Here is a 24,460-nt window from a genome sequence, read left to right as displayed (position 1 = left end):
TTCAAATCATATAAATTGTCACAGAATAACATTGCCACCTCCTTTCGCTCCTTTCCTTGATACAGGTTGGTGTCCCCAAATCTGGGATGCCAAATTTTGGGGGGGAAACCCTTGTATTTCTATCCTTGCTCATCCAGTCATGATAATATATGCAGAGCAGTATCACTTGCTAATGTTAGCACATTAACATACCATAAATGCATAACTGGAGGTTAGTTGAAAGTTGTAACCATAAGTTAGTGAAGAGTAACTAATTTGTTATTTCCAAATTTAATTAACAAATTCATTTTAACTTTAAAAGTCTCTCCAGTTTCCTATGGGTTGAAAAATCAGCCTCTTTACTACTGTCTATGCCAAGTGAAGGCATATTTTGAGGTAAAACACGCGGAGTATGTGTAAAACTACCAACAGAAGATCAGACCATTTGAAATCTCAGAGGTTTGTAATTGGAGTTCTCTTACAGAGTTCAAGCTTTGATCGAAGTATTGATCACAAATAATTTTAATTCATTTCCTCCAGTAGAATTTCCCCCCAGTCATAGATTTTTTGTATTTCATGTAATTTAATTATTACGCTGACTTAATAGCATTTTGCAGACATATTAGATCCAGAACAATGTATAATTTGCTGGAAAGTAAGCTACTTAAAATGGTATTGAATGGGTTCAGTGTTAGATATAGCTTCACTCTGAATATTTTGTGGGAATTATAATGTGCTCTGTTACTTTAAAGTAACTAGTCTTGAGTGAACATTTGGAAATATTATCCCATGATCCCTTCTTTTCTGTCCCACAGTAATCCGGAGACCAATTATCAAAGGTCTACCACCCCCTGTTAAGATTGATCCTGACGGTCCATGCCTCGGAACAATGGAAGAGGTACAGCTTGAGGAAAACCAGAAGAACGAGATAGACATTTCTGATCTGGGATCTCGCAACTATGATGCAAGGACAGACTTTTACTGCCTAGTGACAGAAGATGATATATAAGGCTTGCTAAGATATTCCTGGAGAAATGATCTTTTTTTTTTATAAGCATGGTATTCCTTGGCAAGGACAATATGCTTGATTAATCTCTTTCATCCAGAACTGTCCGTGAAGTACTACAGAATTCTGACCCGCTCTTAACACTTCTCTACATGTCTCTCCCTAACTTAGATAAAGGATAGCAGTGAAAGAAATGTTCAGATGACACAAAACTATGAGTAGCCAAGACTTCAGGCGATAGGAACAAAACTGCAACAGCTCAGCGGCTTGGCATCCTTTTGTTGGGCACTGCATTAAACAGGGCAATTGTACAAAATGGCCTCTGAACCTCCTACATGATTCTATAAGCAATCGCCATTGGCAAGGTGCAAGGTTTTGGAGAATGTCTGGTTATCTTATTCACAATAGTGCCATACAATGTGAGATGATTATCCTGCATCAGATTACAATGGTGGGACTTATCTAAGCAACAAGCTGGGCAAACTTTTCGGTTACTGAGAACATCTCCAGGCGGGCATTGATATGTGAGAAGTGAACATTGATAGCTGGACGTTATCAGTGTAATTGAAATTATAAAGGGAAATATCAACACTAAAGAGATCCGAGACTCCTCTTTGCTAGAAAAAAGAAAAGAATGGCTAGTTTCTATAAGAAAATTTTCAAGTTGCGGTTGAAATACATCTAGAGGGCGCTAGATTGATTTTATTCAACTTCTCAAGCATTCTTAGCCTTTGGTAGCCAAAACTCAGGTGGTGTCTTTACCAGCCTTTCAGATAAACACATTGTATGAAGGCATTCTGTAATCTTTCAGAAACTACAGGTCATATCAGGTGCATGCAGTGAGTAAAGTGATGTAGGATTTAAATTGGGATGAAGAGGAAAGAGAGGGGAAGATGCAGTTTGATTGAAAAAAAACCTCGTGGTTGTTGAAATCTTCTAAGGCAGCCTGAAATATTTCAATACACATGAATCCAAAAATCTCTTGCTCGATTGCATTGGTAGACTTCCTTTTTTTCCCCAGGGGAAAATATGTATAATAAGAGTATCCAAATTAATTTCAATAATAACAAGTGGTTTGAAAGAGAAAAGGGGAAAAAACACCTTAAACGCCTATTGGTAGGTGAAAGGGCACTTCCATGGGAAATGGAGAAGGGATGCAGAAATGCGGCTGAGAAAGAGACCAAAAAAAAGAGGAGGAAGAAGAAGAGGAAGAAGAGGAAAGGGAAGAGGAAGAAGTCAGAAGATGGGTAAGTATGATATCAAAATGTGTAAAACTAATGTCTTATGGAGTATCAGGGATTCAAGCACATTGGGATAGATTCCTTTTAAGATTATGAATAGCTGCTCAAGTTTCTCAAGTCCAGAAATTAGGACTAACTCTTCTAAGAAAGCAGTTAGAGGCATATTAAAATTGCCCCTCAAGTTTCATCCAAATTAAACTCAAAAAGTTACTTTAGAGAGCAGCAAAGTTAATCTTGCAATGGTATTAGGAAAGGTGCTTCTTTGTTTTTAGATCATTGTAATGACAAAAATTCACCTTCCTCTTTTTTTTGTTAGAAAAAGATTGTCCAAAAGATTGTCTAATGCATTTTATTTTTTTCAGACAAATTTCTATGTATCAAGGGACCAAGAACCATAGGAACTATTCAAGAAGCCAATCTTAGACTGTGCTTAAGTACTGGTTTGTGCGATTCAAAAGGCAGCTCTCTGTGGAGATTCTCAGTCATCCAGGTCATAGTTGTCTCAAATGTCCTTTTTTCCTTCAAAAGGCAGCTAGACTGTTTTTTTCTTTGAGGAAGAAGAAGAAAACATTTTGCTTCTTGGATGGGAAATGAAATATTTTCTTATTCTTCCTCTAGGAAAAAACAGTCCAGTTGCTTTTTGAAGAAAAAAAGCACCTTTGAGTCAAAAGGCAGTTATTTTTATTTTAAAGATTGGAATGCAAATAAAGCATTGTGATTTTAGTCATCTGCAGCCCATTTCCTTTAAGTATAGGCAGATATGATCAATGGCTTACCAGGCGTCAGTCTCAGAATCAAAACTGAAGCCATCTTTTTCATGAATATCAAGACAGCAAAGCTGAACTGGGAAAAATGGCAGCTTTTTCGAGCAAGAACAGAGGTAACTTCCAAGACCTTCCAAGAGACAGGCTGCACTGGTGCACACACCAGCCCACCATTCACACGACCCGGTTGCAAATAGGTCACAGTCTGGTAGTGCATTCTTATAAAGACTTAATTGTTGTCAATGCAGTTGCATATGTGTTTTACAAAGGTCTAGATCAGGGGTCTTCAAACTTGACAGCTTTAAGACTTGTGGACTTCAACTCCCAGAATTCCTCCTCCAGCCATGTTAGGTCAGGAATTCTGGGAGTTGGTCCACAAAGTCTTAAAATTGCCAAGTTTGAAGACCCTTGGTCTAGATTTTGAGTTCAGTGTTGTTGCTAGTGTTAAGGGCAAGAATTAGAAACAATTGGCCCATGTTACGTTGGCAAGACATTTGATCTGAAATTAAGAAGGACGATCTATGGATGAACAATAAGGTTCCTTCCTATTCCTTTTGTTTGCGTGCGCTCTCTTATTTTGTGTCATCATGGTACGTTGACTTCAATACTCCCACCATTCTTAATTGCTTTTTGGTTTAACAGACAGGTTTTGCTCTCCCTTGAAACGCTCCCATAAAAGCTCCACCAAGTGATGTTGTTGCATCACCTGCATATTTTCTTCTTCTTCTAAAGATGCTGCCCTCACGGCTGCAAGGTTGCAGTTCTTTCTGCTCCAGTAAACACAGGTGACAGTTTATGACTGTAGCTGTGCCTGAATGGCTGCTCATGCGAAGCCCTCGTGATTCATCAGTTAAAGTCTGAGTCTTGCCCTAGAGCAGAAATAACCCAAGGTGGGGTTGAGTGGCAAAAGACAGGAGGCCATCACATTCCTAAAGGAAGGAGCTTGCCTTTGCTTTCAATCGGTACTGAGGGTGTTTTGTTCAACTTGCTGTTTCAAAAAAAAATAAAATACATTTCCTTTAGGCAGTGCTGGTTTCTACTGTAATTCCTGCCTACTGCATTTTTCTTTAACTGCTTCAATATTTATATGCAGGAAGAATGTTTTCTCAAAAGGCCTTTGAGTGATAAGACTAACTTTGGGTGATAAGATTGTATAATTTGACCTAATGCGGTACAGGCTGGACTCAGTCTGGCTTTGCTTCAAGATAGTGAACTGTAGCACCAGATGTAATTAGGCAAAAATGCAAAACTGTAAATGCTTGTGAAAATATTTGCTTTGCAAAGCATCTTGGGAAAACATGAGCTCATCCCTTCTACTGCAGAGTTAAGGTGTTTTCCTAGTTTATCCAAACCTGAATGAGATGAAATAGACCTTGACATTGTCAAGAATGACGTTTTCCTTTCCTAGCCTGTCCTACGTGGACAAACCTGGACTATGTACTTACCAGTTTTATTAACAGCAATGTTTTACCTTAAAAAATTCTAGGAATTATAACTGGGTGGCAGTGCTGGAAATTCTGCTAGAGAGCTGTGGAACAGGAGAATTGTACTTATTAAGTTAATAACAATACCAATCACATAAAAAGGAAGTAACACCAGTTACATTTTTTAATGTTACTTGCTAACAAATGAGTCTGCTGGAGATGGATAGCCAGCAAACGCCCAAGCTGGGGAGCAGACTTTGCTCTAATTATCTAGTTGGTAGGAGGGCAAAGGCCTCTGGGAAGGGAAGAATTTTGAAGGCAAGCAGACTTCCTATTATTTGCATCAGTTGTGGTTACATACTGTAAAGAGACAGAATTTTAAACAGGTTCAATTTGTCCTACGGGCAAGAAGAAAAAGGTGCAATTAAAAGGCTTATCTCTATCCTTTTGTTAAAGCTACAAGAGCCCTGGCTCTCCTCTACAGCAGATAGCTTTCAGAGTTAATCAACTCAGTGTCTTTTCTTTAGAGCAGGATTTCCCAATCTTGGCAATTTTAAGATGCATAGATGTCAACTCCCAGAATTCACTTGCTGCCTAGGGAATTCCAGGAGTTGAAATCTATGTGTCTTTAAAGTTGCCAAGATTGGAAAACCCTGCTCCAGAGAGTTGTTAAACCCATCCAGAGCTATTATCTTTCATTCCCTTGGATTTAACTTTTCACATGCTGCTCCTACAATGGCTCAGGCTTCTCCTATGATGGTTCAGGATTTCCTAGAGCACAGAGAAAGAGGTAAGGCCTTCCTCCAACAAAGATTAAGAAATGGTACTGTCATTTGCAGTTTATAGGGTTTGATTCAAGGACATCTTATTTGTTCAGATCTCAGCTGCAGTCCAAACTAGCCATGTTTATCTTAAACCATAAAACAGATGACCAAACCAAAACCAATTAAACTACATTATCATAACATGTTCTACAAACTTGGCCATCCCATTAGGCTGTTGGGATTTGGTTGGATGAACACAGCCAAGGTAATGTGTTGTGTAGCTGTATCTGGTACATAAAAGGTTGAAACTATGTCTTGAGCATTGCACAATGGTCCACTTTTCTCCTAGGTTTAGATTTGAGCAACCAATTTCATGGCCAAGGCAACATATCCCACTGTGATGACCCAGGGTGGGATACAAAACAGTCACAGAAAACAGGTGAAGCCCCTTTTATTCCTTCAGTTTGCTTCCAAGCTCTGAATATCTTTGACAGAAGACAAAAAAAGCCTCCCACAGTTACATGAAGAAGGAAAAAAGCAACACAAACCAGGCCAGATAAGGGCTGGAGGATGTCCAGAGATAACATAGACTGGGAAGGAGGCCAAACTCAGGAACTATAAACTAGAGATATTTGCACACTTTGTTTCCAGCGTTCGCCAGTACGCAGGTCCATACTCTTATTCAGTCATCACACCTGCAGCCCATGAAGAGGATCAAGGCCCTCTCCTCCTGAGTAGACCACATTTCTCCCTTATCCTTTCCTCCCTGCGTGCCCTAGGATGGAGAGGGGATGGGCCTGGGTCCTCGTCTGACTGCTCAGCTGGTCTCTGCCCTTCCCCAGCCTCCTCCACAACCTCCGGAGCCACACTTCCACTCCCTCTCTCGGCTGTTCCTCTTCTCCCTCAGAGTCAGTCTCCACCAGGGGCATGACACCCACATTGCTCTGATGGAGAATTGGCAGGCCTGCTAGGAAAAGCAAAAGATTGACTCTTAAAAAAGATGGTCTCAGGGAAAGAAGTAGGTTAACCAATTAGCAGTAGTTTTATCTAGCTGCTCAACATGTTAAGCTCTAATCATTACAACGATCAGGTTGGATTATTACATCTTATCTCTAGAAGAAGATAGCAGGTGAGAAATTAACAGTCTAATTTTCAAACATTGGTCTCAAGCATCCTGCCTGAAATTGAGCACAATGGTACCAGAAAGATACAACCATAAGCACCTCTGTCCTAGACAGAAAGTAGATGTTTTCCCAGGGTGATATGAATGCCTCCTCCTAGTATTCAATTACTAAAGCATCGCATAGTAAACATTCTACTCTCCTTTGACCACCTCATAATTTAAATGTCATTGATTTTTCTGTAGGTAGTTTATTTGTTCAACACCATTGCCTGCCAGGAGAAAGACTTCACAATTATTTTACTCATAGACTTTTCCCCCTGCTCATTGGACATGTGTCTGCTTGTAGAAGCTCATTCATTAAACTGACTTTGTGGGGGGAGGTTTCTTCTGGCATGCTTGCCTGTTGGGTATTTCACAGGCGAAGCTTAGGCATTTAGTGAATGTGCCACCTTAAAGAAGCAATTACATAACAGCAAGAGATCAGTTACCAAAACTGATCACATTTCTTTGAGATGAATAGCGCCCAGTATACAGACCTGCTTTCTCTATGACCCTGGTTTAATTTTCCAATCCATGCCCACCTTGTTTGGTAGGTAAAAAATTAGAGAAAATGTTTTATGTGAAGAATACATAGGAAGCCTTGCAGGCAACTGCAGGCAGATCCCAGCCCAACTGAAGCAGGTAGTTGGGAACTATGGGAATGGAAAAGAAATGTCCCATTGAAAATGCTGCTGCTGTACTGGGGGGTTTACCTGATAGATCCAGTGTGGCATAATGGAAGTCAGAATGCTAATGGAAAATAGCATGTAGCTAAACATAACATTGGATCTGGAATACAAGACAGTGACAATGAGATGTCTTTTGTATTACTGTGGAGAGAAACACCCAGAGCATATTGGCTTCATTTTCGTAGCATCTGAAAGATTGCAAGCTCCATCAGCTTCGAGTCAATTAGCAGAACTGTCACTTTTAGGAACAATAAGAACGTGCTTAATTATGCTTCCCAGAAGGAGGAATGAGGCAAAAGATTTATTCTATGCGTAGTTATGAAACAACTGTGGATTCATTGCACGGAGGTAATAAATCCTGAACATTGGTGACTTTAAACACTCATTCTGTAGGAACAACTAGCAAGGCTGGAAAATATCTTGGGCAAATTTGGTATTGGAGCGATAATTGACAATGGCCTGTGCCTCTTATCATTTGTAGAAGTAAATGAGCCAATGATTGGAAACATCCAATCAGCACCAATTAAAACCTCAGTTAAAATGACCTTCACCCAGTAGCAACAATACAGCAGTACTCCACTATTTCTAAATCAGCAGCTGTTTCCAAACAACACTCATGGACATCTGGACAACAAGAGGCATTGTGTTTCCACCACCACCTACTGCAGTCCTAGTACTTTGATTAATATAAACTGCTCATAATGTAGCCACACCAATTGTTACGGAAGAGTGAAGTTATAAGAACTTACTTGCCAATAAGAATTCCAACTAATTTTTGTCACCATTTTCCATGTGGATGTTGAAAATGATTAAGGCACAATTGTCAGAGATAATTTAACAAGCATGCAAAAAAAATCTATCCCATTGGAAGACACTGAATCCAAACATAGATTTTGATTGAATGAAAACTGCAAACTCTCAGAAGATTTAACTATATTGATCACTTAATTAGCAAGTTGACACCTGCTTCAAAACAAAACGGACTATTGGAATAGTATTGCAAAAGAACTTGAAGAACTTATATATTGCTGAGAACATCACAATCTCTGCACTTATTATGTTGCCTCAGCAGTAAATTTCAACATGAATGATAGCAGAAAAGCAGACAACATATTTGTGGGCTCTAGAATTGAATGACTGAATAATTTATACAGTACTTCCCTATCTTTTACAACTGCCCTGTTCTGAAAGACATTCCAGTAGAGCTACAAACTCTTGACAGCTCAGATGGAACAAATGAATAATGTAACTCCAGAATCTCTGAAGCTGCCATCCATCAGTTAAAAAGAGGGAAAGCTAGTGACACAGATAAAGTCACTGCAGAAGCAATAAACACTGCTTGTGGTACACTAATTTGTCAGCTCTGTTTATTCCTTCAAATTATTTGAGAGTCTGAGGAAATATTTTATTTTTGAAAGAGGCAATATTTCCGATTTTCAAGGAAAAGGCAATCAGGAATACAAAAATTGATGTGGGATTAGCCTGTTGTCTGTCATGGTCAAGGTACTTATGAAAGGCTTCAGAAAAGATGGAAACAAATAGTCCCAAAACAGCAGGCTAATTTATGGCTTAGAAGAGGATGCCGTGACCAAATATTTGTATTATGACAACTGCTTGATAAATGCATCAACTAGGAAAGAGGCTTCTTGCTGTTTATTGATTTTGCAGTAGTGTCTATCAGGAAGTGTTATGGAAGGCTAAGGTGAGCCTGCTAAGGTATTACAGCAAGTACATGAAGAATCATGAAGTTTTGTATGAATGGAGAAACATCCAGAGCCTTCCCAGCATGTAATAGCAATAGCACTTAAGACTTATATAGTGTTTCATAGCGCTTCATTCTAAGTGATTTAGTCAGCATATTGCCCCAAATAATCTGTGCCCTCATTTTACTGACCTTGGAAGGATGGAAGGCTGAGTCAATCTTGAGTGGTGAGAATAAAATTGCTGGCAGTCAGCAGAATTAGCCTGCAATATTACATTCTAACTATTGCACCACCTTGGCTCCTTTCTTCAACATTGTGATTGTTGCCGTCACAAGGAAGATATTTGCTAGCATTTTGTCATATTTGGATATGAATTAATCACAGACCTAATGTTTGCTAATAAAACATATGATTTTTGTTTCTGGTGGTTTTCATTAAGGCTGGACAGGGATTTTAATTTGGATCACATATGGGCATCGGATTCTCTTGTCAGGAAATCCTCAAAGCCGCGTTTCTTCCTGGTGCTCATGTGCACTCCCAGGAAAAGATGTTTGATTTATTGACAACTGGTGCAACACAGTTGCTGCAAATCACCCTTTTCTCTTTGAATCCAAGTTGCTGCAGAGATCTAATTTTCATATCTTTCCTATTGATAAGTACCTATTTGAATACTTACCCAAGGACTCTTATCTCCTTCAGTCAGCCTTACTACCTCTGGCATTTTGTGCTTCAAATAAATAATTGGATTAAGTTTTATAAGAGGAAAAAACCTAAATTCAAATATGCTGGCCTATTCATTGAGAGATAAGAACTGTCTTCCCTAAGAACTTTGTGCCATTTTGGAGGTGGGGTGGGGTAATTTCTGTGGAGAAAAACAGTCAAGCAGCTCAGCACTTTCATTACATGTGCCAGACTATAGTATCGTATGAAGTCACAAAAGTAGAGAGTGACATTTCTGAAGTATTTGTCACCTGGGTGATTTTTTTTACCATCCTCCCTTCCTGTACCATATCACTGTGCGCCAAACAGCCAATCAGCCCACGGGCAACAGCAACCTGACTCCACACTCATGACCAACCTTCCATATAGGTTCCACATCCCTAAGTCATCAGACAATGCACCCCTTATTGACTGCACCCCACCAAAACACCTTCGCCAGCCCACTGAAACTATTTCTCTAGTTGCTAGGATGCCCTCTTCCATCAGTGTCATCACACATCAGACAAGAACCGAGTACTCAACAGAACCCTTCATTTAATAGGATGTGAATCAATGCTGTGGGACAGTAAAAGTGCTAATAAATGTAGTGTAGAAATGTTCTTTAGTCCAACAAAATGCACTGCGAAAACAGGGTGATCTGAAGTTTATGAGTTTATTGTTGCTAAAACAGTTCAGTGGGACAGTCTCAGGCACTTTAATTTCACCAAGGCAATCCTATTCCAATAGAGATAAAAGAAAAATTCTGTACAAATTGCAAGGAGACTGGTACCTAGCTAAAGTATCTCCTTAGAGAAAGCACTTCCTTTCCATAATTTCTTTCCCCATTTATAGTCTTTCTAACCCACAAGAACTGAAGTAAATTATGCTATATGTAGCTCCAGAAAATTATGTCTTCAGACTCATTACAGCTTTCAAATAAAAATGAGAAAATCCATCACCAAACTCCAGCATAAATTTATACTCCAAAGCACTCTGTCCTCTTGAGCATTGGTTAATACAACTTTAAAAGCCTACATTTATTCCTCAGTTCCCAATAATTAGACTTTCCTAAAATCTTACAAATAGGTTTATACATATGGTTAAAATCTATATCTCAAACTCGTACAAGCCAGTCCTTTTGAAATTAAAAGCAAGCAATCATTTCCTGAATATACAGAGGTAGGAAAATATATGCAATAACCAGGGAGAGTTTTAGGGGAGTTCCAGGGAGGGAGAGAATAAAAGAAAGCAATAAACATGAACACAAATGGAAACACCCTTGATACCACGACCTCCTAGGAGAACAACTCCACTATCCTTAGCAGTCTGGAATTTCTGCTGTGACATCCATACATTCTAAAATCCCAGCTCTATGGGAAGTCAGGACGTGGCTTTGGCAATGCTGATAGGGGTCTTTGGAATTTGCATGGACGTTGATTTGCATATTCGGTCTTGGGATACTTTCGTGGTGTAAGATGGCCAAGGCAGAGAAACCTGAGCTTTACACAGACTTTTAAATGCAAAAAATTAAAAACAAATTAGCCAACTGACACCGGTTCTTTAAAAAGGAAGAGATTGCAAAAAGAGGTTTCAGTGACGTAGGGTCACAGTCCTTAGTGGTGCTTTATTAACAAGATTCATGGAGAACAATTAAGTTTGGAGAGTCCATTTTCTGCAGGGCCTTTTCTTTATAGGCTAATGAAATCTTCTTTCCGAAAGCCCTTCTGTAAAACATAAAAAAGACCGTCATAAGCACACATCAGGTCAGTGATGATCCAGCAAATGCTAACATTTCTAAGCCCCAGAGATACCAAGGGAATCCTCTATGGGTTCTACGATAAGACACCTAGGTGCTATGAGCTCACTTTGGAAGACAGAATAGAGAGAGAGAGAGAGAGAGAAAACACAAACCGCTTTATAGTCCCGATGAAGCTTGCTGTACTGCCACATGTTAGACAACAGGCTGGAAGCAGCTCTGGAGGCCTTCTCACTGTCCAAGCTAGAGAAAGAGAAGAAATCTGTCACATGTTACTAGTGCACGCTGGGACTCAAACATCCCCATTTCTTCTCCATGAATTACTAATGGACGTTAAGTCAAGATATTCCCACTCATTTGTGGCTGAACTCTTATCCTCCCATTCCCTGGATTATGTCCCTCTGATCTCCAATATTTATTCAGCACCATCCCTGTAGGAAGAGATCTATGCTTTTGCAAAGCCAGGCAACCTGCTGCTACTTTTAAGAGGATTGGAGGCTGAAGGAGGGACAGAAGTAGCCAAACCTTTCTGTGTTCCTGTAATGTGGTACTGAGTGGCATTAGCTGCACAGACCTCAGAAATGCCAACCGTTCCTCTTCTAAGATGGCCAGTCTGCACAGGCACTTTGGCCTTCTGTAGGCAGCTGGTGCACATTCAAGAAGAGTCCATTGGAGATTTGTGGGCATTTTCAAAATGAGTATATCAGACTTTTCACCCACCAGGCTCTTAAGGTAAGGCCCGTGGGATAAAAGGCATGGATCAGTCTGAATGCTATACCAGGAAACAAAGGAGCTAAGAAAGTCAGATTAGGGTGGGAAAAAAACTCTCTCGAGTGTTGGAAATAAATCATTTAGATGGATTATTTAATAAAAGTCAGTTGAAAACCTTTGAGGTCTTTCTTGCCCATTTTCTTCCTTCCTCCAGCCCTTGATTAATGCACGGGAACTTGTCTTTTGCTTTTGAAAGGGACCACACCTTTTGAGGATTGTGTGTATAGGCTTTGAGTGAGTGCTGACTCCAGGTGACTGCCTGGACAAGTCCCTGCAGGGTTTTTTTGTTTTTTGCAAGATTGCAGTTTTTAGGCTTTCCATTGCCTGCTTCCTAGGGCTGAGAGAGAATGACTGGTTGACTTTGTACCTAAAGTGGGATCAGAACTCCTGATGCCTTAACTCCTATTTCCAAATTGATTCTACTTCTGAACATTAGGTGAATCTAGTAAACAACACATTCTGTGATGCTGAAACAAGGGGCATAAGGAAGTTTTCTGAAGCTACAGTAGAGCCCAGAAATTAAATACTGTAAAATGCTGCTCTAAGGATAAAGTCAGTTTGTAGTATGGATGGCCATTCCCCACATACCTGTCTCTTTTCTTCTTGATGTAGAAGAGTTTGCGCAGACCATCAAAGTAGACAATGTCACGTGCAGCAATGGGGCTCTCCACAACCAAGTTGTTCAGCACTGCAATGATGTTGACTACTACCTCTGTTGGAGGCCACTTATCTCCGGAGCTTCCAGGAAGTTTCTCGATCAAATGACTCACCACTTTGGTTGCTGCCGATCCGAAACAAAAGTGGTTAGCAAATAGTACACGGAGAAAATGTGCTTTGTCTAAAATCTCACTGTGGATGGTAAAGCATCCGAACTGCATGAAAGGAACTCTTGTCAAGAAGGCCCTGCTGCGTTTTCCTATAGGAATAACTCACACATTTCATCCTTGTTGCGTGCATTCCGGGACAGGTTGCGAATCAATCCTGTCAGAGAGCGAAGCTGGTGATAGTCAGCTGTGCGGACTCTGTCCAGTACAGGGTTCAGGATCCTCTCTTGCTCCAAAGCCACCCTACTGAGGACACCTGCCCACTACAATGGAGAAAGCGAAGAATGAGCTAGTAAATGATTATTCACCTGCCAAGTTAATACTAATGTTCTAGTAGGCCAAGGGTGTCAAACTGGCAGCCCATGGGCCAGATGTGTCACACGCAGGCCATACCCACCCCAGCTCCATGAATGGGAAAACCGTTGTTTGACACCCATGTTCTAAGCACAAATGGAGAAATAATATCCAACTGACTCTTCTACTATAAGGTGCTCTAGCAAAAATATAACACTTTCATATATATCTATGCCAAGAAATATCTGATTGTTGCAACAGATGACTCAGTTTATTCTTTACCTTTCCTTTACTCCCCGTGCTTTCTGGACCATTGCTAACTGCCTTAATCATGTTTGGCTTTAGGCAGACAATGGAAGCCTTGTCACTCCTTTCCTTCCTGCAATCAACTTTATTGGTTTTCCCCTTTTCTCACCCTCCGTAACAAGATGGGCAAGTTTTCAATGAAATCACTGTTCAAACTCAAGTAGGCAGAGCAAGCATTCTTCACAGATATCTTCTCTCTATATATTATTGGCTGAACAGAAGCTCACCACAGGGAAAACCTCAGAGCCCTTTTCCTTCAGGGCACAAGACAAAAATGGGGAAAGGTTGTTGATAGCTTTGGCAACAGAGGTGCTCCATTGTTTGAGCAGGCCTACTTCATTTTGCTATATTGCTCTTTGAATGCAACCATCATAAGAGAACCATTAGAGAATTCATCTTCCATGTCTAACTCAAGTTGCCTACAAAATGTCAAGTTAATGTCTTAACTTCCTCCTCTCCTTAATATGCATTGCTTTATTTTAAAATCTTCAGAAGATTTGGGCTGGTATTTCTGGAGTCACCCTTACCCTCCGGTCTCCTGCTGTGATATTCTGAAGCGCTCCAGAAGCTGCCTCCGTGGTATGCTTATTCAGTTCACATCGCTGTAGCAGCCTGTTGTACACCCCTATAATCTGAGGGTTCCAGAGCCACTCCAACCCTTTAGGATCCTTAGAAACTTCTGCGAAGGTCACCATATCAGAGTTCATGTGGAGCTAAGGGGAAGAGTAGAGAGTATTTAATGACCATTCTTTTGAGGCTGTATGAACTTCTGTTCTAGCTACAGTCTTCTTGTCTCCTTTACAGTTTACCCAGTTCAAAAAGGCTTTATTATTGCTCAATCCATTCCCAAGAAGTCCATTCTCTCACATCTTATTTCTAATCATTTTTGACCCAGTTACTGTTCTTTCAGGATATTATTCATCCCATAACAATTCTATGCCTTTCTTATACTTTAGGATTAATTCCCTCCAATTGAGGCATATTACTCAGAGGAACCGACAATCACAATTACCAAAGGTAATTTCGATTCCAGAAGAATTGTTGGCACTTAAGTGTGAACAGGAATAGGACCAACTGATCTAGAATACCTCCCCATTGGTGTCAGGGATTCACTACTGTTATTTAGCTAAGGAAAAAAATTTGTCCAGAGCAATATGCCAGTGAAGACTCTAGATGTGGGACTGAGGCCTGTTCTTGACTATATAGGGGCTGGGATTGAATACTGGTGTGCTCAGAGTCTTCTTAGTCAAGCTATGGGCTCCTCTCAAGCAGGGGCTTCCTTCTTTCCTTTCTTCCTCATTTACTTTTCATCCCATGAAATAACAGCTGCCCAGAACAGGCTCAATTCTCTCCCATAAAGGCATTTTTCACAGTCTCACCTCTCGGGCCTTCCTGCTTTGTGGGCTGAAGCAGCCTACTAGCTCACTTGTCATGTTAGCTCCATCGCTCCTCTTATATCCTTCCAGCCGCTGGAGCGAGGAAGGAGGAATTTCATCATAAAGTCGGTAGGAGAGGTTGCGCAGGACACAGACTGCATTCTCAACACTCTGTGAGGACAAAATCCATTTTTTTGTGAGAAAGAAAACCCAAACAAACCTTTTTATAGTATATCATTTCTGGCAATTTTCTATTTTATTAATTTTTAGTAGTAACTGGCATAGACTAAATTGGGTTAAATTTGATGTTCAGATGTTAATAGTGTATTTTATATATTCTGATATCTATTTGATTCTTGCTATAAGATCCCTTAGGCAATAATAGAGCTCCAAACAGAAAGTATTTTACAATATTTTTGTATCAAACATACACATTTGTTTAATGATGCATTATTTGCCTTTCAAATGTTTGCTTGAGGCATCTTATAGCAAGAATCTTCATCAGCTTTTGACAGATTCAGGTTGTTTCAGTGCCAGAAGCCATCCATATTGTATTTTTGCCAAGAGTCTGTTAGGCTGAAGAATAACTTCCTGGATATCTCTATTCCAAGCGACAATCAAGCATTGAACTTTAGTTGAAGAACCAAACCTTTAGTCTACTAGACAATTATTTTAAATTATTACACTGACATCCACCATTGCACATGGAGCATGGGGTGTATTTCAATAGCTGTATTCATACAACATACTCAACAAGGTCAACTGCAAACTTAGCAGCTTACAGTTGCATAACAAGCTAAACTTGTTATTTAAATTTGCTTTAATTCTGCTTAGCTTTGGTTTATCCTTCGATGTACTTCGCAAACCAAGAAAATAATCAGGAACAAAGTTAAGTGTGTTTTACAAACATAGCCACTGGCTCTCTTACTTCATTTTATTGTCACAATCATTTTGTAAAGTAGGGCAGTCAGACAATTATTGACAGGCTAAGATTACCTAGTGAATTTTGTGGCTGAAGATGAATTCAAACCCACATCTCCTCAGCTTTGATCTGATATTCTAACTACGGTACTTGCAGTAATATAAAGTACTTCATTTTTTAAATTATGTCTAAAAAGAAAAGTGTAAATGGAAGCAATATTTTTTTACAGAGATACATTTGGCAGGTGCCCATGCTAACCAAAATCTTCATCTGAATGTTAAATTTATGAAATGTTGGTGTTCTTGTGCATTACATATAACACTTACTATCACACCTTTGTTTTTTCTCAATGCTTGCCTTAAAAATGTGTATCTAGAAAGTATCAATCTTCTACAATGCCTCTTTACTGAACTAGTAGCCCATAAATAGTAAATGTTTCATTCAGCAATTTATTTAGGTAAATAATGAAATGACAGGTTAAACCTAAGGAAAAATATGTTGGATGGACCATGAAGGACAACCCAATTAAATATTTACAGTAATGGAGAAATCATTTCACATCTATTATATGTAAAAAAATAACCACAGGAAATTGTCACAAATTTTGTCTTGGAAAAAGTGCATTTTCCCATTTGACTCAAGCCAGATTTAGAATAAAATGAGAGCTCTCACCTTGTCCTCTGATTTTCCTACTTCCAGTGAACTATTTATGTAGCTGACCATGGAATCTACCAATCCATGGCATTCACGCATTTTTTGCCGAGTCTGCTGGCTAGCAGAGCTAAGATTCCTATAGGAGAAACAGGAAGGGTTATCATTACAATAATATTCCTCCAATGCACTCTCTTTGAACTCAAGTCTTTGTCCTCTTATTAAATACAATTTCTCAGGGAACACTTTTCAGCAAACTGTCCCCCTCCACCAAGCAGCAAAATATGGATCCAGAATATTATCTGAACCAGGAACCAGCAGCTTGTGGTAGAATTACCATTTTCACTGAATCTACCAAGCAAGGCCAATTATAGGCATTCAAACCAGCAAAAATTAGATCATATAATTCAGCTACAATCTTGACAAAGTCAGGTGGAAGCAAAATTTGATTTATATTTGGGTGAGGAAAAGAATATTTTCATAGTAAGAATTGTACTCTCATAGTATCTTGCTTTACAATCCAACATAATGTTCCAGCAGCCATATATAGATACTTATCATAAATGAATTACTCTCCGCTTCAAGTACTGATTCAATTTGATCCTCTTCTGTCAGAAACATAATGTGCTGTGTTGCCATTGTCCCGATTCTAATCTTTGCTATGTATCAAATTGGTGATACTGACTAAAATAGCATAAATGAGGAACACTATGGCTGAATAACTCCCATATATATTTAGTGGAAGTATACCATACAGATTGACAAATATTCTCTTCTATCCATACAACATAGAGCATACTCAAATGCCCGAGAAACTTATGAAAGTAATGGTGTTTACTATTTCTACATTAGTTGTGAACTATTTTTGCTGAATGGGATTTGATAATGCTTGCATTTCTCTTTTTATCCCTACCAATCTTACTAAAAGGTTAAAACAACAATGACTATTATTGATCAGGATTTTCCTACTTCTTTCAGACCCTATAATTCTCATATAGTTAAAGTACCTGAGGAAGCCAGTGGCGTTGTAGAAGATCTCTGCCTCGGAAGCGTTTTGCTGGATAATAGCTGCATTCCTCGAGGCTGAGAGAGGGGTCAAGATCAGGTTTGTGAGCTGCTCCAAAGTGTCCCGGGCAAGGCGGTCCTTGAGGTTATCACTTGAAGACAGATTCCAGAAAATGCCTGCAATCAATCAGGAGACAGAGGAATGAGACAATATCTTTGCAGAAGGCACTATTCAGCAAGATGGGAATGGCTCCCTTATGCATACCAGACCTTTGGGATTTAGGAAATCAGCTTTTTATAATAACATTTATTGTTTATGATATCAAAAGGAGAAAAAAGCTAAAACTAAAATCAAAAAATAAAGAGGGAGAAAAAGAAAAAGGAAGTTGAATTGCATCCATAGAAACATACACATACTGGTACATAAAACCAGTAACTTTTTAAGCAGTAGTTTAAACTCTGACCATATGGAAGAGTTCAGCCAGATTTTCCTCTGTGTCAATACAAAATGAAATCACAATAGAGAATGAACATACTTCATCAACCTGAGATTTAAAATAACATATAACATGTTTTTTTTTACTATTCATGCACAACACATCCGGAATTAGGTAAAAGTTGCAGTATATTTATTTTATCCCTCAGTTGCTTTCAAATTATAATTATCATCACCATTAATTTTTAGAGTGCAGAATGCTTCACAATCTTATCTCATTAGTATTTACAACAATTCGCTTTTGATCACATTTTCACTTTTACCAGTAGGCAGCTAAGACTAAATTTGAAGGAAGATTTTAACTGCAAAGCCAAATTGCAGAGGGCAGACACCTGACCTGTCTTGAAGTTACTTTTGAATTATCCCAAATTCAGAAAGTGCCTTGAAGATTACATACAAAGAATTTATTGGTTGGGAACATGTTAACCTGTCCCATTTGCTTTCCCATGTCACCTGGCACAGAATGACTATCCCAAGGCCACCTGAGCCTATGGCTGAGCAGGGCCATTGAGCACTATTACTAATCTCAGACCAATGCTTTCTTTGCTGGATCCCACAGCAACTCTGAATAATGCAAGGCCTGTCATTTGAATCCTGGAGTGCAACCAAGGTCACTCATTCACTTGATTTTGGTATTAAATGTACATGCAAGCTATTTCATGTCTCTTCAAACCCTTTTTTAAACTATTGTTCCAGTGAGCCAGATAGTTCCCTTAATTAAACTATACTTGAAATAAACTGGAAAGTCGATGTTAAAAAAGCAGTCATCAATCAACCTGGTACAATTTTTTACTTGGAAACTCACTAAGCAATTAACTGTTTCTTTTTAAAATGGGTAAATAAAAAAATGAAGGCCCAAGACTATTCTGCCCATTTTTAAATAAATTCTAATCAGATTCATTGCCAATACTTCTGCCATTCCATAGTTATATGGCAAATTTATATTAAACACATATGCAGACAGATTCCAAAGAAATCTCAACAACTACTTTGAGGTTATAGTCTGTCCCTTCCTTGAATGGGGCATCTAAAGGTTTCATCTCAGGTTGGGCTAGGCTAAACATCTAGATTATTTCTGACAACTATCTGGTTTCACATAGGACGCAACAAATAAGTGCCCATTGTGAGGAAAGAACCACCTAAGTCAATGTATACTTCAGATCTATTCTGTAGAAAAACCCATCGTTGCAAAAATTCTGATTGTTTTAGTGAAGCCTAGGGAAATTAACAGAGTCCTGGACTGTTGCCTGTCTACATCTACATCAATTTGGGTAATGAGTAGAGACAAAACAGGAGAAACAGAGCAACTTCTTGAGAAAATTCTTTTTGGACAGCAGACAGGTTTTGGTTGGGTGATGGCTATGTATAAACTTGCACAAATCAAGTGTTGTGATGCTCTCAACATTATTAGAATATTTCACTGCAAAGAACACAATGGTTGAATCAGATCAACTTGTTGGAGCAAGACAGCTTGTAGGCCCAGCCAACCACCATGCCTTCCAGCAACTTATCTCCTTTTTAGCTCCTCACAGCTGAGATCTCCACAAGATTAGAGGGCTTAATTTTGTTTAGTTTTCATATTTGTCAGGTTACTTTTCCCTTTTCAGTAAGGATGGAAAACACTGTTCTCCCAGATACTGTTGAACATCCACCCCACCAACATAACTGAGGATAAATGATAATGGGAATCTCAATCTGATCTCTACAAGGCTATAGGCTGACCTCTTCCTCCTTGTTGTAAAGGGTGTGTGCTGTATAGTCACAAAAGGGTTCTCTGCTATGGTTAAGTTTTGGGAGGCCTGAAATAGGCTGTCAATAAGGCCAATAGCATCAACTTGCCCCCCCACCAAAAAAAATAATAACTACAAATATTTGCTGCCTAGCAACAGAAGAATTGCGAGAATTAGCTTCTGCTTTTTCCCCTTTCTAGTTTATTATCTGCTGCCACCAGGAAATGTCACTCATTCATTCTGTTTGTGTTCATGAGCAGTCTTAACTGTTACAGCATCTCAGTGCATCAACCACTGTTATAACTGCTTGAGAAGCTGTAGATGTTGAAATGTCAGGCCTCTATCCCAGCAGGCTTTGGACTTGCTTACCTACTCATAAAAGTGGCCCATACTAACTTAGTATGGCTACTAGTTTCATGCCTTTCCTCAGCTTTTGCTAAGGTCTCTGTGGCTGGTTTTGCTGAAAGGTATAAGCATTATCCCTCTTGGGAAATCTGGGGTGAACAGATATTTAACATGATTTTTGCAAAGGGGAACATTAATCCCTACACTTGTTAATAAAAATGCAAAGAGTTTTAACCCAGCTTGGTAACCACTAACAGAAAGAGAGTATGACAATGAAACTCCAACTTGAGCAAATGAACCCTTTTCATAATTGCAGACAATCAAAAGACAGGGTGGCTCTAACTTAGAGAAATTAAAATTTGATATGATCTGTCTACAAGAAGTACATATTAAAAAACAACATGATTATATATTGAAACAACAAAAATTAGGGAAATTATTTACAGCGTTGACACAGTGTAAAAAGAGACGAGTGGTGTCCCTGCGGAACAAATATATACAGATGATGATGGAAGGATTTTGATGGTGGAGATAATGGACAATAATCCAAAGATACTTTTAATAGCAATTTATGCTCCAAATGATAATCAAGAAGATTTTTACAGGAAATGACATAAGAAAATAATTGAACTTGACTATGCTAATATCTGTCTGATGGGAGATTTTAATGGAATAATAAATGACAAATTGGACTATAAAACACAAAAAACAGCAAAGAAAGCTAGAAAGACATTGCCAAAATCCTTCTTTCAAATGGTAGATGAGATAAACTTAAAAGATGCATGGAGAGAGAGAAATGCGGAAAATAAACAATATACTTTTTATTCAAATAGACATGCATTATGGTCTAGAATAGATATGATATGGATGTCAATAGAATTGCTTTCTAACATACAAGACACTGAAATAGAAGCAAGTACCTGGGCAGATCACAATCCAATGACACTTGTATGGAAAGGACAAAAAAGGAGATCTAGATGGACTTTAAATAATATGATATTAAAGGAAAAAGACTTTAAACAGAAAATTGAGAGAGAATTGACTTTTTTCTTTAAAGAAAACACAAAAGAGGATAAATCATTACAGAACCTCTGGGACACGATGAAGGCTTATACAACAGGCTTGATAATATACTATACAAGGAAAAGAAATATAAAACAGAAAAAAATCTTTAAAATATTGGAAGATGACTACAAGAAGTTGGAAAAAGAACTACAGAAATTTCCACAAAAAAAGGACATTAAAATTAAAATGGACATAACTAAACATAAAATGGAGCTAATGGAAAAAGAAGAAATAGCACAAAAAATAAAAATGCTAATCAGAACAATTTTGAAGATGCAAACAAACCAGGCAGATGGCTAGCATATAAATTGAGAAAGGAAAGAGACTCAAGAAGGATAAATCAATTGATAAATGAACAAGGACATGTATGCTATGGAAATGTGGAGAAGAAAAACATTATTCAAGATTATTATGGAAAATTGTACCATCAAGCGAATGTTCAGGAAGAAAGAATTCAACAATACTTACAGGAAGCAAATTTGCCTCAGATACCCAATGATATTGAAATAATGTTAGAAAGTAACATAACAATGATGGAATTAACAGAAGCTTTAAAAAAGCAAAACACTGGGAAAGCACCAGGTCCGGACAGTTTGCCAGTGAAATTTTATAAGACATGCCAGGAAACATTGAATCTTCACTTATTAGAAGTTATGAATGAAGTTATGACAAAGAAGAGAATATCCAAAACATAGCCAGAAGCATATATCACACTTGTACCGAAGGAGGACTCAGACCCATAGCAAGTTAAAAACTACAGACCAATATCACTATTAAATTCAGACTACAAAAATTTTTGCTTCAATTCTGGCAAAAAAACTGAAAAGATACTTAAACAATTTTATTCACCCTGATCAAAATGGATTTCTGCTGAAGAGACAGATTAAAGATAATATGAGAATAATTTTAGATACACTGGAATACTATGAGGCACACCCTGAAAAACAAATGGCTCTGATGTTTTTAGATGCACAAAAAGCTGTTGATAATGTGAATTGGCGTTTTATGCTGTAACAATTGGACCAAATGGGCTTTGGTAAAAAATCTACTCAAGCCATAGAAATGATACACCATAAACAAACTGCAAAGGTTATGATAAATGGAGAATTAACAGTCTATAGATATAAGAAAAGGGACTAGACAAGGCTGTCCACTGTCGCCTCTGTTGTTTGGGTTAACACTTAGATATGGTGAGAATTGCGAGGATGTTCAAGAATAAATTGGATAAATGTTGGAAATGTCATCAGATACCTGGTTCATATTACCATATGTGGTGGACATGCTCAGATGCAAAAAGATATTGGACTATAATCCACACATGGTTGGAAAAAATGACAAAACAACACATGACAAAATTGAGAAAGAAAAGAGACTCGAGAAGGATGAATCAATTGATAAATGAACAAGGACATGTATGCTATGGAAATGTGGAGAACAACACAAAATGACAAAACAACACCTTAAACCTGAGATATTTTTATTGGGAATTATACCAGAAATATATTGTAAAGAATTGAAATATTTGATTGTAAATGTTTTAACAGCGGCTAGAATTGTATTTGCTAAGAATTGGAAAAATGAAAAAATACCTATCCAGGAGGAAATTATTAAGAAAATCATGGACTGTGCTGAAATGAGTAAATTGACATTTGAAATTAGAGAAGAGGATAAACAATTTTATATGATATGGGATTTATTTTATCAATGATTAGATAAAAAGACATGGTAAAGAAATAGATTAGTAAGCCTTACAATAAAAGTTAATAGATTGATATAGAATACAATACAAAATATATAACCATTGGATGAATATATAAGATTAAATCATAATGAAAATTAGAATATCTCATATAAAATGATGGAAAAATAGTTTAGTCAAATGAATGTTTAATAATTGATATTACATAAGCACAAGCTAGATTGATAAGGTGAGAATTTATATAACTTGTGAGTAATGGTAAAAAAAAGGATAGCACAAAAGATTGTAACCAACTGACACACTGTATGTATATAATTGAAAGAGGGTTTTATGTTTTGTTTGTATGTTTGTTGTTCAAAATAAAACTTTGTTTAAAAAAAAAACAAAAGACAGGGTGGCTCTTACTGAATTCACATTATGGTTTACCAGTGAATGTAGATGAGCACAAGTTAGTAAACAAGAATGTAGGTTGTTCTTTTAGCAGCCAACATACATTTGCTTATGAAATGAAGAGGTTGTTGCAACTCTGCATGTTCAGGTAGCTGAAGAACAGTTAAGCCATACATGAGAGGGAAAATCTGGTTATGTATATACAGAATTCTTGGAATGAAAAGAACTGGGTGAGAGAAAATAAAGTGAGATTTCAAAAAGTCAGAATTCCCTTAACAGAGAAGCAACATAAAGCAAAATGAGGTGGTATTTCCTCTTATGAAACAAAGATAGTGATGCAGATTTAGCTGGGATTTATCTGCTTACATATTGGTAGAGAGGCAGATGATTTATGAGGGAATTAACAGACTAAAACTAAAGGAGGGTCCTAGTTTGCCTAGTTTATAAAGTGGATCTTGCACAAGACTGTAATTAACCTCAGGGTATTAGAAAAAATAATACAATTATCAGTAAATATATTACTGCAATATTTATTTTGAAACTTTGGGCTTGTTGATTGTATACAAGAAAGCTGAAAAAACATTCCCATGTAGTTGGCAAAAAATGGGAGATGGGACAAACTCATCCTCAGTTGAAGGCAGCAGACATCTTTTCTTTTCTGGTTTTTTTTTTAACTTCCAATCTTTTTTACAGCAGTTACAAGTACAATTATAAATTTGGCCTTTTTTTCCTCATAACTCTCTTCTTTCTATATCTATCCTGTCAAATCACCAAAACCATAAATTCATGATAATTCAATAAATTCATGAGAAGGGTTTTCCAGTCAGCAATAAATATACATATTGCCTTTTCTCTGATCAAACAAGTAAATTTATCCATCTCAGCAAGTTTCATCATCTTCACCAGCTATTTCTTCATTGTAGATAATTGTTGTGGCTCTGATTCCCGAGCCTGTGCTGTTAGAGGAAGAGGACTCGGAAGATGAGGAGGAGGAACTGGGAATGCCTTCCTCCCCAGGACCTTCCTCTCTGGCAATGCCTTCCTCCCTGATAATGCCTCAGGTTTCATCAGACAACCAAGAGGAACAGCCTGAGATTAATCAGGAGGAAGGCATATCATAGCAGCCCCTGACAGGGAGTCAAGAGGAAGAATGTTGGCTTGATCCTAAGCGGCGTCGTAGGGAGAAATGTGAGCAGCAACGTAGGAGGCATGGGAGGGTCAGAGAGTGAGCTGAGTCATTGAGCCACACCCCACAGGGGATAAAAGTGGGTGTGTTGTCGGCTGGAACTTTGTACGGGACAAAGTTTAATCTTGCTTCAGGTTTTCTTTGTGAATGATTTTATGGTCTGCCTTGTAATTTTCTGGAAGTAGCTTTTTACTTGTTATCAGTTTGGACTTG

The 24,460-nt window shown here is 38.2% G+C and overlaps 2 protein-coding genes across 10 annotated transcripts in view; one reads left to right on the top strand and one right to left on the bottom strand.

The window, feature by feature from the left end:
- The window catches only part of SIGIRR (single Ig and TIR domain containing), a 43,356-nt gene extending 40,407 nt beyond the window's left edge, over positions 1-2,949 (top strand). For all 7 annotated transcript variants that reach the window (XM_026706694.2, XM_087919510.1, XM_087919482.1 and 4 more), the window contains one exon: positions 795-2,949. In XM_026706694.2, the coding sequence (XP_026562479.2) occupies positions 795-988 (194 nt within the window). In that variant the 3' untranslated portion in view covers positions 989-2,949. The remainder of the gene's footprint in view (positions 1-794) is intronic.
- A 7,136-nt stretch (positions 2,950-10,085) lies between these two features.
- PKP3 (plakophilin 3) overlaps positions 10,086-24,460 on the bottom strand; it is an 85,065-nt gene continuing 70,690 nt past the window's right edge. For all 3 annotated transcript variants that reach the window (XM_026706697.2, XM_087919449.1, XM_026706698.2), the window contains exons 7-14: positions 17,339-17,513; positions 16,353-16,470; positions 14,762-14,929; positions 13,910-14,095; positions 12,892-13,045; positions 12,547-12,739; positions 11,343-11,430; positions 10,086-11,155 (exon numbers count right to left, since the gene is read on the bottom strand). In XM_026706697.2, the coding sequence (XP_026562482.1) occupies positions 11,120-11,155; positions 11,343-11,430; positions 12,547-12,739; positions 12,892-13,045; positions 13,910-14,095; positions 14,762-14,929; positions 16,353-16,470; positions 17,339-17,513 (1,118 nt within the window). In that variant the 3' untranslated portion in view covers positions 10,086-11,119. The remainder of the gene's footprint in view (positions 11,156-11,342; positions 11,431-12,546; positions 12,740-12,891; positions 13,046-13,909; positions 14,096-14,761; positions 14,930-16,352; positions 16,471-17,338; positions 17,514-24,460) is intronic.

Source organism: Pseudonaja textilis, chromosome 1 (genome assembly GCF_049901715.1).
Source record: "Pseudonaja textilis isolate UNSWEBS1 chromosome 1, rPseTex1.2, whole genome shotgun sequence".
NCBI classification, from domain to species: Eukaryota; Metazoa; Chordata; class Lepidosauria; order Squamata; family Elapidae; genus Pseudonaja; species Pseudonaja textilis.
This window is presented reverse-complemented; position numbering and strand designations above follow the sequence as displayed.